The following is a 14313-nucleotide window of genomic DNA, read 5'->3' on the forward strand; positions in this document are numbered from 1 at the left end:
GGGGTGCGTGCATTGGAACACTCCTACAGGATATGTATGTATTTTTACAGTGTTGGTCCTTTTTTTCCCCCTCTTGTTTCAATTCAAATAGATTTTTTTTTAGATAAAACAACTGTGTAAAAAAGATTTGTTTAATGTATTTGAGAAAAATATGTTTTTCTTAATTTTATTTTTATTATGTTTTATATTAGATAGACTGATTGATACTGAATAAGGAAGGAATATCTTTGTTAGTCCTGAAAAAGGTGGTCTTATCCATTTAGTCCCACCGAAACACGTTGATGCAGAAAGTTGTGTTAAATTTTGAATTGGGACAAGAAGCATAGAGATTTATTTATTTTATTTATTTATGGGATTTTTAATGCGCAGCTAATACCCTAAGGTGTCTAGGCGCAGTAAGATACTTTAGGATACAGTGATCAGCACACAAACTTATTGATTGAAGAGCCAAGTCTTCAAGGCCTTACAAGATCAGAATTAATTGTTCTTTGCCTTGTTTACATTTGCTTCAAATTAACTCTGTAAAGGCATACTTTGACTGCTGTATACATGCTCCTTCCATGTGGTATTGTTTTTCAATTATGAGATGTTTATTGTAGAAATCATGTATTTTCAATGTGTTTTTCAATCTCTGTAGGGCACTTTGTTACCCTTTGAATTGTTTTTATTCTGTATTTTTATGTGATCATTAAACATTGTGATTCTTATTATCAATATACAATAAATCCCTTTTTAGGTCTCGGCTAGAAGCGCGCGAAGCGCGTTCTCGCCAGAGAACTATAGTTGTCGGCTCAGCCGACAACGAGTGGAGACAAGAGATGGCCACGCCCAGATTGAGAAGCATGGCAGAGCCGTATTCCAACGCGCGCCTTGGGATTGGGTCGCGCGCGTCACCGCACGCCTTGGGATTTGGTTGCGCGCGTGAGCTTCTGCCGTAGACCGCTCACGTCGCGCGGCTTGTATATTTTTCAGTTTCTTTTTTACTTGTTACTCGTGCGTGTGGCTGGTGGAGAGAAGCCGAGCATCGGCGCCCGCGGAGGCATTGCTAAGCCCAGGGGGGAGACAGCGTCCTGGATACCAGCACGTCCCCACGAGGTAGCAACCACCCTGTTGACGTGCACAGAGGAGTCGGAGCCCACCCTACTGTGAAGCGCTCTGACGCCTTCGGGTAAAGTCCGCGCTATATAAAAACGCATAAATAAATAATAAATAAATAAAAATCCTCCACGGTGGGGCCGCATTCTTGCACGCGCTCTGCCCTCTTGGTCTCCCCACTGCGCTGCTCGTTTCCCCTCTGATTGGCTGGCTGCATTAAAGTAGTGCCCATTGTGCGAGAAGACAGGAAGACTGGCGCCTGGCGTCTTCCGGCATACACACAGTTACACAACCCCCCACTGGGCCTCGCCTGCCACATAATGTAGACATGCATTGGTTAGAAGCGGTGCCAGGGACCCTGGTGCAAGCAGGGGCACGAGACACCCTCCGCTCCATCTTCGGTGGTAAAATGAGCCTTAATTAAACATGCGCATAAAAAGGAGATAAGGAAAGTGAAAAGCACAAATGCACAAACGAATGAGCAATTACCAAAATGAAGAGCGTGTTCTCCCTCCACAGGCTCCCCGGGCTGCGTGGGCTTGTTTCGCTTTTCATTTTGGTAATTGCTTATTCATTTGTGCTTTTCACTTACCCTATCTCCTTTTTGTGCGCGTGTTTAATTGAGGCTCATTTAATTAAGGCTCGGCGTGGAAACGGTGCCAGGGACCCTGTAACGTTGCTCAGCCAAGGGTCGCCCTGCATACAAGAGTGAAAGGGAGCCGACACACCGCTTCTGCAATCCATTGGCATGGGCGGCCCGAGGCTTTGGTTCTTTGACACCACGCTTGTCACCTTGGAGCCACGCCATGTGTGATCTCTGCTTCCTCAATATTGTGTTGTCCGCTACTTGCTTTACTTCCGCATACTGATTTATGCAGCAGGAACATTGATTAACCCACTTAGGTATGTATGGAGAAATGCTCGAGTGAGCGACACGCCTCTTGCAAATGAGTGCGCACCCCTGGTCCACATTAGTGACGTTTATTGTCCATATGAGTAACATGACATCATGGTGTAAAAGGGCTTGGTGACAACACTGTTCGAAATGAGTAGCGTCAGCGTCCAGATGAGTGACATCAGCTGAGTAGCTATGATCAAAATGACGGGCTTCCTGTATTCAATGAGTGACATCTGTCCAGAGGAATCTGATATCAGAGGCCTACATTACGAGATTGCTATTCAGAAAGTTACAGTCCATGTGACAAACTGACGTCATGATACCAGACCAACACAAAGCAAGTAACATTTGAAACGCCGAGGTAGCTGAGTGGGTTTATCTTAGCTTCTCAAAAAGCTGGAACTGTTGCAGGTGTACGTGTTTTCAGTCCTGGACGTTCATTTAGTGACCCGGTGAATTTTGGGAGTTGCAGTCTTATATTACATCAGTGGAAAGGAAAATCCAGGTCTGAGAGCGAAGTGTATGAGGCAATGCTGCTAAATAGGCTCTCAAAGACAAATATTGGGAGCAAAAAGGTGCCAGGGCGGTTAGTGAGTTATACACTCGCTGCAGCTGCTGACGTTTGCGCGTGATCTGCCGGTTGCATGCTAAAGTTTAGGCAGGGCCAACAAAACCTTTCATTCTTCTGATGTTGGCTTAATGAACGCCATTAACTTAGTTTGTTTAGATTGTAATAACGAAGAAAAAACACTTATATAATTATATCATTATCTCTATATACAGTCGTTATCTTGAAGTTTTCAACAGTCGGGGCATGGTCACGGGCACATACTAATTGGAAGATATTAAGTTGTATTAATTAGTTGGTTGTCAAAGTTCACGAACATAACTTAGCTTAGTTTATCAATCACATTGTGAAATGACAAGTTAATTTTCAGCAGGCTCCATGCAGCAGCGCTGCTTTCCACATCGGATCCTTCAAATGAATTAAAGGGGACGCCTCAATATCAATTACTTAAGGCAGCGGGAAATGTCTGGACGGTTCACTTGGTGGGCGTGTGGCTACTGGGGGGATTTTTGCCTGCAGCTGGAGTCTGTTGCTGTGTTTTTGAAAGGCTTGTCCTTGCTTGCCTCCTCCTCGCCCACAGCGCGGCTCAGGGGGTGACTACACATGACTTACAAAGAGTGCAGCAGCCAGGTAGCCACGGAACCCGCCCTGTAGCCTCGGATACCTCTGTATCTTCTGGCCACGGGCATCCTGTGCTGGCCACAGCTGCGGAGCTAGGTGGCAGGTAAGAGGGGCGTGTGGGGTGTGGTGGGTGCCAGCTCAAACTGAAATCTCACTATCTCTTAGACATCTGGCTAGTAATTTAGGAATAGGCCAGACATGGGCAAAAATAGCTAATGCAGTATTCTTGTTTATTAAAAGTTACAGAAACAATATAATTACATTTTCGTTGCTTATCTTGTTTTCCTTTTTTTATTCTTTCCACAAAGAAGATGTATGTATTTGTAAAGTCATGGGATTTAGCTCCACATGATGATAAATGAATGACACACGCTCTTGGTTCTGGTGAGTATTTGCAATGCAATGGGTCTCGCATTTACGCGGGTTTGAGCTATTGGTATTGTAAATGACAATGCCTTATACTTATGTTTTAAAAACCAAAACATAAATTAAAGGCATTGTCATTCACAATGCCAATAGCTCAAACTTGCGAAAATGCGAGACCTATTCCATTGCAAATGCTTGTTTTAATATAAGGACTGCTGTATTCTGAAAGGAGTTGTTCCAGGTGTTCCAGTGCTGATTGAGTGCTATGGCAGTTGGTGTTTTGAGTTAAACAAAGCATACTAGTTCAAAGGGAATCTTTACAACTACATTCTTCTCCTGATCTGCCCAAGGGAAAGCCATAGGTGGTGGTTAGGGAAAGTTGAAACTACATAGGGGCAATTTGATTGTTTATCTGGAGGCAGTTTCTGTACAACATGCAAGCCGCACTGGATAGACTCATGACAGAAGGGCGGTGGCGGTCTAGGTTCAGGGAATATGTGGAGTTGCATGGGAAAGCTCAGGGTTTTCTTTCTAGTCTGAAGCCTTTTGACTCCTATGTTTCCCCAGGTGATATATTTTTCTTTCAGCATCAAGTACAATGGTAATTGTAGGAATGTTTTAAAAAAAAACGTGTGTCTTTTAAGGGGGATAAATTAAACTAATAGAATAGCAGAGACCTCCTACTTTTCCCCTGTCCCCAATGTACTCTTCCTACAGGACTCGAACGGCTCTTAATGCCTGGCTATAGATATGTCCTAAGCCTAAGGGATGCCTAGGGACTGGATGCAGGATCGTTCTAATCAATTCTTTGAGCTAGATAAGCAGATGTTGTAGTGCACCAGTTCTGTCGTCTTGTTGTTTGTGTTTTGTTATTCTTCATGCCCCTGCTTTTTTTGCAAGAGTTAGCCTGTAATTGGTGATTCCGTTGACTAGCTAGCATCTAGTTCTGTGCTCCTTCGACAAGCCACCTGATGACGGCTACCAGAACGCGTCATGTTGTTAATTTAAGGTGTGGAATTTGAAGTACAAGGACTGCAAACTAACTGAAGTGAGCTGTGCTTCTAAGCTTCTGGTTAGTTTGTTGGACTGTTGATTGTTGCTAGTCTCTAGCTGGCTCTATAGATTGTTGTTAATAGTATATCACCATGTATGTTTACTTGTCGTTAACCAGTAAACCACTAGAAACTATTCGGGTTGATTGATGATCGGTGATCAGACTCGGGGAATCTAGACCGCCATACCTACGGTTAGTCCCAGACCTGTACGAAAAAGACACCCTAATTTATAAGAAGCCATACAAATGGTTGAAATCTGCCATATTTGCAAGCGCGGATTACATTACTGAACGCGAATTGTGTGTTTAATGTAAATGTTGCCAGACGTGCCTTTGAAGTTAACAGTCTTCTTGTTTATGTAGAAGTTTTATACAACGCTATACACCTTTTCCTCATGGTTATGTCAGAGCCCTGGAATAAATGATCCTGTTTACTTAAGAATATATATATACACAGGTTGAATGAATTCATGAATGGAGAGTATTTTTTAATTCACACAGCTTCCTCAATGAGGTATGCTGGCGCTGGTGCACAAGCAGGCCTTCTCCCAATTAATTACTCCTGTAAGGTGTCGTTTTATTAGTCTGTTCTTTTTGCATTTTTTTCAGATTTGCTTGGACTGCAGCAATTCATTGCAATGAATCCGACGGAAAATTCAGGAGTAGTGATTTTGCAATTTCACCTGTTTTTCAAGCGCTTTACAAGTTGGCTCCGTCTATTGTTTACTGCAAACAGCAATCGTAGTTGCTTTCGTTATCTCTGGAGTCTTGCTGATCAGGTTACTGAGTTGTTGGGTGTGGGGCGCCCTCTTGTGTGTAGGTGAGGTGGGCAGGGCTGGCCTCTCACAGCTTTCATCAGACTGGAGAGAGCGGCGCGAGGCTCGTATTTTGCTCTACTGCACTCGCACTGCTGCACTTTCTGTTGCAAAGTGCGTTTAACTCCACACTTTACTGTGGACATCGTTCTTCAACAATGACATCTTTGAACGGAAATCTCCTGGAAAGGTTTTCCGGATGAAAGTCCAGTGCGTGTGGAGGAGGTGACAGGCGTGAAGTGCCGGGGCCGCATCTGTAAATAAACACCCCTTGGTTCTGTGGGAGAAATCCGAGCTTTTTACCTGGCTGCAGGACTTTCAAGATGGCGGTCAGATTTCTAGACCAGGTAGGAATGTGTGTGTGTTTTTATGTTCGCTATCCAAAGTAAACATACTACCGGACAGAGGTCAACCACATCGCCTGCTTTGTGGTTTTGAAGAGCTGAAGGTTTTTTTTTTAACTTTTCCTTTAGGCAAGCTGCTGAGAATAATAATGTGTGAATTTTTCTGAGTCTCCCAGCGTGGTGCAAACAGTAAACTTTGAGAAGCACTTGTCTGGTTTATAAAAGCCGATCTCTGAACGTTATGTTGTTGGCAGACTGTGCAGGAGTAGCAAAGTGTACTCGTAAGTGGTCAGGGGTTCGTACAGTTAGGGCACCACATCATGTTTGATAGCTACAATGATTTGAATTGAAGTTGCATTAATATAGGGCGGACGACCCCTGACGAGTGGTGGAAGTGATTTACAGCGAGTAACACTAGCTGGGAGCCTAAACGTAGTCAATCCATTGGTTATTGCGATTAGTCTCGTGCTCTCAAAGAAACCACATCCTGCAGTTTCTCTAGTTTCTTTGTAGAACATTAGTGCCTTGGGTGTGATCATTAGAGGGGGTGTGAGAAGCAAATGGTTAATGGAATGAACAGATATTAGGTTGCAGGGGTGTGGTTTTCATGAAGGAGAGATTAAGAAAGGCATGTTGTTTAGAGTATGCTATATCCACTAGAGGCATGTAGAAGAGAGGCTTTCAAAATAAATGAGCGAGGGAAAACTTGAAGTTTTAGACGCGGTCCATTTTTCATGCAGGGTTTTAGGAATATAGCACATGGACATTTTTTGAGATAGCATGCAATCTGTGGATGTAAACCTGTAAAAAAGACTTTTTTTAAAATTGTATTCTAAAGGAATGCAGATTTTAACTGTCTTTGTAGAGACACTTTGACTTTCAAAGAGACAGCAGATACTTGCCTCACTGCAAAAAAACAACCCCAGTGCTTGTTGAGACCCTTCACGAACGACCATCAAGCAGGCAACATTTAAGCACATCCCAGTACCCATAATTTGAGCGAGACAACACCTTTAAAAAAGCTCTCGTGCACATCACCCCTCTGTAGATGTGATATAAATGCATGCAGACCCACAAAGGCCACCTGTGTGTACATACTACAACAGTATATTAAATTCTAGGAAGTTTTGTTCCAGTTTATTCATGCAAACTATTTAACACTATACATAATCTACACATATAAATAACCGCTATGTAAACACTCCGTAGACGATACTCAAAAGTTTGAGGACTGCAACTTATACATTTTGAAAAGGGTGCAGAGAAGAGGTTTGTGGGGTTCGAAGGAAGTTTTAGGGTGAATTAAGGAAATTGTACAAGCTGAACTGTGAATTTGCTTGCTACTGTATATGCTTAATGATCAACTTATATTTGGAATTTAAAAAGCTGCAGAATACATCTCATTTCTTGCTGGAAGGCCAGATGTGCGTAGCAAACTTTTTTTTGTCCAGTTGCTGAGCCAGTACAAGCAAATGAGTGCATAATGTCTGGGAGGACCTAGTAATTGATACATCAACTGCAATGGTAAATCGAGGGAGATGGCTTCAATAAATATCATATGTTCCTTGGCTCTTGCAAAGGACTTGGCTCTTAAGACTGCTTAGTATGTTCTTCTGATGCCTTGAATCAAGGAAGGGTGGACTTGATCTGGCAGTTTGGGCTGTACTTTTCCTATTGGAGCAGAGTCAAGACTGATTTGCTATAGATGGGTGACATGGTGTGCAAAATAACAATGGTTTGAGATGTGGCCCGACTAATAACCAGTGGCTGAGATTAATTCAAGCATTCCATCCATCACTGTCTTGTATATTTATGGGATCTAGAAAGGACAAAAAGAAGGGTATATGGATCTATTGATGGTAAGTGCCAAAACTATTATCAGATGCACTGAGTGAAGATTTGTGCTCTCTGTTGGCAAAGTGGTCCCTGATGTCAGCACAGTGGACATCTTCAGGCTGAATTCTAGAGCTACAGGTTAAAGTCCTCTGTTTCCTCAAGACGTTAATTGAAAATGCTAGAGAATGGATCGTAAACTGTAGAACTTTTTTTGTTCTTACTGTATGTGCACTTGTGCTTATGAGTGTAAGTGTTGTACAGTCAGATTCTGAGATATCATTTTACATCTATCTCATCAGGTTTTTCTAGACAGTGAGTGGCAAATTTGCGATTGTTGAAATGTGAACGTCTTGTTTTTCATTGAGTAACTTATTGGTCGGTGAGAACCTCAGATCAGATCCGTATCATTCACTGAAAAGTATATTGTTCTCCATTGGACCAAACTGGATGGGATTTCCCCTCCTATAGTTTTGAATAGTACATTACCGGACCTAAAACGTATTCTTGTTAATGAATAAGCACATTTTTAATACATATTAAAAATTTACTGGAAGATCCAGTACATAATTCGTTGTGAGAATTATTGTGCAGTTGGTACCAATGACGCTATATCTTGTCCATCCTTAGATGGGTCAGCATTCAATGTTTGTTGTTCTTTGTCAACATGTTGTTGGAGTCCATTGTCAAAAAAAGGAAATAAATTAAGTTAATCCACAAACAATACCATGCAGTATTATTTCGAGTTAGACATGCTTTGCTTGGAGGCAGTAATGCATGGCCTTCATATGAAGTTCGTTTCATTATAGAAGGCAACAATAACAATATAGACTCCCCTTGGCCATGCACTAGCATGCAACTTGTCTGGCTCTAGTTTGTCATCAGTTATTTCTCACTATTCTTATAAACCAGCTGTGATAGGTAACAGAGGGCCTCTCCTCAGGCACTAGAGCTGAAGTCTTAAACCCCCTATAACTAGTCATTGGTTGAACATTCTGCCTCTTATTAGACAGAGAGTATCAGAGAAAAAGATCTGTAAGATCAGTGAGGGGATCTGTCAGAAGGATTGTCATTTAATGAGTTTGACTAAAGCATATTTATTCATTGACTACAGGAGTTTTGTTCTGTGTCGACATGTTAATGTCTGGCCTCTTTAGTGGGGTTGGTTGCATCTGGTATAAGCACCCCCTTTGGAAAAAAGCATTAGTACATTTACATCAATAATATAGTTCAGGGGATGCCTGGAATTGGGTTACTTCTTTGGCATCATTGCTTTTAGTGCAAAAACAGTGGGTGAGAAAATGGTTGGGTATCTTCGAAAGGGGATAGAACGGGTAGGCAGTGTAATCTGTCTATAGCATTTCGGGTCTAGTTCAACTCTGATAACGTGGTATCTTTTTTATGAGTTTCTTCTTGCTCTATGCCATTTTTTGTCCCCTGGCATTTGTGGTTAAATTCAGCCTGGGGGTTCGTTTTTTTGTCATATACCTTTCCCCTTTCTGCCCACCCAATCCTCTTGAGTCTGGCTCACTTTGTCCAATCTGGATGGCCTTTCAGTTTGAATAGTTGAATAGGGTTCTTATGCCTTGGTTTTTAGTATTCCCGGAATTAGTGATGCCTTCCTTTTATGTTGAACCATTTAGACATTGCTTACTCTGTTTGTTGTAAGGCTTATTGTGACTTACCAAAAACCTGAGGGGTTTGAAACCCCCTGTCCCCCAATTGCTTACCATTTGCTCGCTTTTCTGTCTCTCTCATACGCCTCCTTCTTATTCTTGTCTCAGCTTGCCAATCTTGTGGTTGTCCCTCCCATGGAGCTGTTACGGGTGCGGGAGGAATAGGCAACATGTGAATCTTAGTCTTCTTATGTTTTATTTTATGAAACAATAAATCCGAACTCTTCTTTCCTCTGGTTACAGTTCCACGTGGTGACCGGCTTCTCGCGGTTCTTCTAGTGCAGGACTCTGTGGATTCTGTTCGACGGCCTCTCTCGGGTATCCGTCGAGGAAGTGTCTCGTCCGGTTCCGTCTTGTCGCTCGAGCCAAACAGAAGGAGAATACAGGGTATGAGTCGTATGTCCACGTTGTATACTACGTTAAGGGAAAGGGTGTGAGGACCTAACAACCCGTGTCACACATCTAGTAATAATGCCGAAGTGAGGGGTCAGTGCTCAGGGTAGGGACACAATACCAGGAATGTGGGAATACGCGGGTTATTCGGAGAACACGCCCTTATAACTGACCCAGCCCCTGATCTTGTCTCGTACCTGTGTAAGCCATACACCTCCCGCGGGTGTATGGCTGGGCGGTTCGCGGGGTCGTTGGCCTCCTGGCTTCTCCCTTTTTACGTCCACTTCTTTGCCTGTCCTCTCCGTCTTCTCGAACTCTGCAAAACTCTTCTCTGGTTCGCCTTCTCTCTCCTCTCTGCTCCGCTCTCCAACTCGCTCCCTCCGGGTGAATAAACACACTGTCGATTCGTCCTTCTCGGTATATGACGTCTCTACGTCTTGATGTGACTCCTCACACTCTTGGTTCCAGTCCGAATTAAAGGGCCATTGACCTGTCTCCTTCTCTTGTAGTTCAAAATCGCTGTTGAAGTTCTGTGGGGAGTATAAGGAATGAGAGGTGGTACCTGATTTCTGGTTATGCGAACTCTGTATATCCCCCTGCTTTTGTGACAGTCCCAGGCCGTTACAGGAGCATTGCCTCTTTTCCATCACTGTGATTGGCTGGCATCTATGCTTCCACTTATTACTTTTCAAACACTTTGTTTTTCTATTAAGCACTCCATGAGAGCACATATGGTTTCAAACTGTCGACCTAGTGTAGTTCTTCCCCCTGAACTCAGTGTTGCTTTCTGTCAATCGATTGCTTCTCCCTATACCCTTGCCTGTTGCGCTCACCTGTATGCTTCTCTCCATTCTTTCTCACCACCTGCTCCTCCATGTTGCTTTCCCATCCTTCTGCTTTCCCCCTTGTTGCTTTGGCTTTTCAGTCACTCCCAGCCCTCTCCCTGCTGCTTTGGTTTTCCCATTCCCTCCCTTGTTGCTTTGGCTTTCCTGTCCTCTCCTTTGTTGCTTTGGCTTTCCTGTCCTCTCCTTTGTTGCTTTGGCTTTATTGTCCCTCCCACTTGTTGCTTTTGGTTTTCCCATCCCACCTGCCCTCCACTGTGTTGCATTGGATTTCCCGCCCCTCTTGCTTTCCCCTGTGTTGCTTTGGATTTCTTGTTCCCCCTTCATGTTGCTTTGGTTTTCCTGTTCTTCTGCTCTTCCGCATTTTTGCTTTGGCTTTCCATAGCTGCCTAGTTTTCCAGGCCCATGCCTGAAGTGCTGCTCCAGTCCAGGTTTTTTAGGGCTCGCCTGCTGATGCGCTTCAGCGCATAGCTGGCGAAGCTCTATAGGGGCTTATCCAGTGTTTATCCACCACTGGCGATTCCACTGGCGATTCCTTCAAGTGCATGTGCTTTTTAGGTCATTGCGCTTGCGCAAGCCCTAAAAAGCGCGTGCACAATGCCACCAGCCGCCTGCCTGCCTGCCTCGCATTACCACATCAAAGGCAGCCCTCCGAGCGCATTTCTCACCCCCTAATTATTCACGGCCGGCCGGCAGGCACATCAAAGGCTGCTGCTGCCGTGACTCGCATTTCTCCTCCCTCCTCCCCTATCACTGCCCAGGCCGGCCTTACTTTCTCTTTACAAGGGCGCCCATTCCTGAATCACTTGAAATCTCTCCACATTATTTGCATTTTGTTAATTAAAAAAATTAACTACAACACAGCGTTGCACATTTTTCTCGACTTCGGAAGGATGAGTCCCAATCTCATTTGTACAAAGTGTTGTAATGGGATTATTGGAGAGTTAGAGAAACGTGCTCACAAGTTACATTTTTATGCAAATCATCTGAGTAAATAAACAATAGCATGGTGCCGTTTGCGTCCTTGACTTGATCTGGTTTTTATTTTTATTTTGCTATTATTCTCACAAAGGCTAAGAAGGTCTGCCTACTTTAGTATTAAGTGCTATACGTCGCATAAGCAACAGCTAACCATTCACTCACCCACGCAACGCCACTCACCCACGCAACGCCACTCACCCACGCAACGCCACTCACCCACGCAACGCCACTCACACACGCAACGCCACTCACACACGCAACGCCACTCACACACGCAACGCCACACACACACGCAACGCCACACACACACGCAACGCCACACACACACGCAACGCCACACACACACGCAACGCCACACACACACGCAACGCCACACACACATGCAACGCCACACACACATGCAACGCCACTCACACATGCAACGCCACTCACACATGCAACGCCACTCACACATGCAACGCCACTCACACATGCAACGCCACTCAACCACGCAACGCCACTCACACACGCAACGCCACTCACACACGCAACGCCACTCACCCACGCAACGCCACTCACCCACGCAACGCCACTCACCCACGCAACGCCACTCACCCACGCAACGCCACTCACCCACGCAACGCCACTCACCCACGCAACGCCACTCAGCCACGCAACGCCACTCAGCCACGCAACGCCACTCAGCCACGCAACGCCACTCACACACGCAACGCCACTCACACACGCAACGCCACTCACACACGCAACGCCACTCACACACGCAACGCCACACACACACGCAACGCCACACACGCAACGCCACACACACACGCAACGCCACACACGCAACGCCACACACACGCAACGCCACACACACGCAACGCCACTCACACATGCAACGCCACTCACACACGCAACGCCACTCACACACGCAACGCCACTCACACACGCAACGCCACTCACACACGCAACGCCACTCACCCACGCAACGCCACTCACCCACGCAACGCCACTCACCCACGCAACGCCACTCACCCACGCAACGCCACTCACCCACGCAACGCCACTCACCCACGCAACGCCACTCACCCACGCAACGCCACTCAGCCACGCAACGCCACTCAGCCACGCAACGCCACTCAGCCACGCAACGCCACTCAGCCACGCAACGCCACTCAGCCACGCAACGCCACTCAGCCACGCAACGCCACTCAGCCACGCAACGCCACTCAGCCACGCAACGCCACTCAGCCACGCAACGCCACTCACACACGCAACGCCACTCACACACGCAACGCCACTCACACACGCAACGCCACTCACACACGCAACGCCACTCACACACGCAACGCCACTCACACACGCAACGCCACTCACACACGCAACGCCACTCACACACGCAACGCCACTCACCCACGCAACGCCACTCACCCACGCAACGCCACTCACCCACGCAACGCCACTCACCCACGCAACGCCACTCACCCACGCAACGCCACTCAGCCACGCAACGCCACTCAGCCACGCAACGCCACTCAGCCACGCAACGCCACTCAGCCACGCAACGCCACTCAGCCACGCAACGCCACTCAGCCACGCAACGCCACACACACACGCAACGCCACACACACACGCAACGCCACACACACACGCAACGCCACACACACACGCAACGCCACACACACACGCAACGCCACACACACACGCAACGCCACACACACGCAACGCCACACACACACGCAACGCCACACACACACGCAACGCCACACACACACACGCAACGCCACTCACACATGCAACGCCACTCACACACGCAACGCCACTCACCCACGCAACGCCACTCACCCACGCAACGCCACTCACCCACGCAACGCCACTCACCCACGCAACGCCACTCACCCATGCAACGCCACTCACCCACGCAACGCCACTCACCCACGCAACGCCACTCACCCACGCAACGCCACTCACCCACGCAACGCCACTCACCCACGCAACGCCACTCACCCACGCAACGCCACTCACCCACGCAACGCCACTCACCCACGCAACGCCACTCACCCACGCAACGCCACTCACCCACGCAACGCCACTCACCCACGCAACGCCACTCACCCACGCAACGCCACTCACCCACGCAACGCCACTCACCCACGCAACGCCACTCACCCACGCAACGCCACTCACCCACGCAACGCCACACACGCAACGCCACTCACCCACGCAACGCCACTCACCCACGCAACGCCACTCACCCACGCAACGCCACTCACCCACGCAACGCCACTCATCCACGCAACGCCACTCATCCACGCAACGCCACTCATCCATTTGCAAAACGAAAAATGTCAAACTCTTCTATTGCGAGACCTATTGCATTTTCAATGCTTGTTCTTTGAATTCTGGGACTTGTAGTCGTGTTTAATCCATTAAAAAGCAGGACTACAAGTCCCCTATTTCAAAGAAAAATATCTGGACTGGAGCAGCACATCACATATGGGCCTGGGAAAGTTGCCAGCTATGGCTTTCACTCCTGCCCTCATCCGATGTTGTTTTGTCTTTCGCTCCCTTCCCTGTGTTGTCTTGGCTTTCCCCACATTGCACATTTTCTTTTCTTTTTCATCGGATCGGTAACAAAAGTGCTTGTGTCCTTTTGTAGACGTGCACATGCATAGAGCACGCACTTAAAAAATGATCCGGTGCTTGCATCAGTTTATTTTTATTTTTTTAAACTTTAGCAGTCTCTATAGCCCTGGGAATGCTATGCAGCGTTGCTAAAAAAAAAATTGGCAAAGCTAATAGTTCACAAAGGCAAAACCTAATGGCCTTGCCAGTGCTTGTTCTGGTT

At 46.5% G+C, this 14313-nt stretch overlaps 1 protein-coding gene across 4 annotated transcripts in view; it reads left to right on the forward strand.

Moving 5' to 3' along the window:
* The window catches only part of LOC144818378 (tight junction protein 2-like), a 438051-nt gene that overhangs the window by 194709 nt on the left and 229029 nt on the right, over nucleotides 1–14313 (forward strand). The window contains exon 1 of one of the 4 annotated variants that reach the window (XM_078675741.1): nucleotides 5640–5764. The exons of the other annotated variants lie outside the window; for them this stretch is intronic. Within the exon in view, the coding sequence (XP_078531867.1) occupies nucleotides 5741–5764 (24 nt within the window). The 5' untranslated portion in view covers nucleotides 5640–5740. Of the gene's footprint in view, nucleotides 1–5639; nucleotides 5765–14313 lie in introns of those variants that run through there. 4 annotated transcript variants of the gene reach the window in all.

The sequence above is a fragment of the Lissotriton helveticus genome, chromosome 2_1 (genome assembly GCF_964261635.1).
Source record: "Lissotriton helveticus chromosome 2_1, aLisHel1.1, whole genome shotgun sequence".
NCBI lineage: Eukaryota > Metazoa > Chordata > Amphibia > Caudata > Salamandridae > Lissotriton > Lissotriton helveticus.